The sequence below is a fragment of the Austrofundulus limnaeus genome, unplaced genomic scaffold (genome assembly GCF_001266775.1).
Source record: "Austrofundulus limnaeus strain Quisiro unplaced genomic scaffold, Austrofundulus_limnaeus-1.0 Scaffold2271, whole genome shotgun sequence".
NCBI lineage: Eukaryota > Metazoa > Chordata > Actinopteri > Cyprinodontiformes > Rivulidae > Austrofundulus > Austrofundulus limnaeus.
The window spans coordinates 21,420-22,811 of NW_013954673.1; the positions used below are offsets into that span (position 1 = coordinate 21,420).

General features: G+C 43.2%; 1 protein-coding gene across 1 annotated transcript in view; it reads right to left on the minus strand.

The window, feature by feature from the left end:
* The window catches only part of LOC106537363 (GREB1-like protein), a gene marked incomplete at both ends in the record, with an annotated part of 17,979 nt that extends 17,053 nt beyond the window's left edge, over positions 1–926 (minus strand). Inside the window, 3 exon segments of the mRNA XM_014034740.1 lie at positions 88–264; positions 375–551; positions 747–926. Coding sequence (XP_013890194.1) covers positions 88–264; positions 375–551; positions 747–926 — 534 coding nt within the window.
* Between the last annotated feature and the right edge of the window lie 466 nt (positions 927–1,392).

A 1,392-nucleotide genomic window follows, 5' to 3' on the forward strand; every position in this document is an offset into this window, starting at 1 on the left:
ACTGTATGAATATATATATAGTATAATAAATAAGTAAAATCCAACTTTTTGCTCTATGAATGAATATAAATCAAAGTWGTTTAGAACCTTTCCAGCAGATGAGGGGTCCTTTGCACAGAGCACCCTGAGAGTTCTTCACCAGGTAGTATTTTAAGTGCTTCTGCTTCTTGGGCTGCGTGGACAGCTTCAAGTTGATGTGATTGGAAAACTCCGTGAAGTATCTGAAGCCCTTCTCCCCACAGCCCACGCAGTTTCCGGAAAAGCCTGGAAGCACAACGACCGAGTCACCATGTCGTTTCAGAACCACGTCTCCACAGAGTTTCCACGGACCTGCAGACAGCGGAGCACGTCTGCGTCTGTGAGAGCAAACTGACCTAAAAGTGCATTTTTCCCATTCTCGTCGGGCAAAAAGCGGCGGTCCACAGCACACACCAGGATGTGCTCGGGGATGCTGGGGGACTTRGCGCCGACTAGCTCGAAGCCTGCTGGGACTTCAATGGACTCTGCTGCAATGGTGACCAGACGGAGGTCCTTTCCGGCCTGACAGAACCCTACGGAAGGAGGAAGTTTTTTTTTCTTTTTTCAGTCAGAACAAGAATAAAATGTGAGATTTGACAAAATAATTCAAAGCTTAAGCATTTTCCACTCTCTTATTTGCTTTACGCCTATTTATGGATCTTTTGCAAAASCAACTTTTGGARCAAATCCTCAGATCTTGTCGTATCRTCAATGCATAGAAATGATACCATCAAGCGTGCAGCAGCCATCTGGTGCCGGAGCTTGCAGGTAGGGAAGTGGGGGACTGCTGCTGTCGGAGTCATCATCSTCCTCCAGCTCTTCCATATCATTAGCAGAGTTTCCATTTATGTGCTCTTGTCCCGGATGCTCTCCGCTTTGAAGCGCCGCCTCAGGYTTGGGCTTCACATCTAATGGACACATGATATGCAGTTATATGATCATTTAACAGATGGTGTAATGTCTTCGGAAAGATTTATGCACGATAACGACAATAAAAAAAACACGAGTTAAAGGGATCAACGATTAGTTGTAACATTAGACTTTATTTGATAAACATATATTTTAACTGTAAAATAAAGACTGTAAAAATACTGTAGTCTGTTTCGTTTTTATCATTTTGAAACTAAAAGTTTAAAAACGTTACATGGACGGGGTCATTTTATTTACACGCGAAGCATTCTGGGTAAATTATGATGTGGATAGGTCCTCAGTGTGAGGCTGCTAGCGAGCTATATCCACCCTGAAGGTTAATCTTGGACAATATCTGACAATTTGGCTCTTTTAAATGAAACCAGAGAGCGTTGACAGAGAGGAGAAGGTAGAAATGACTCAGCCTGTAACTGAAAATATGGATGGAGGACAACAGAGCTGCTT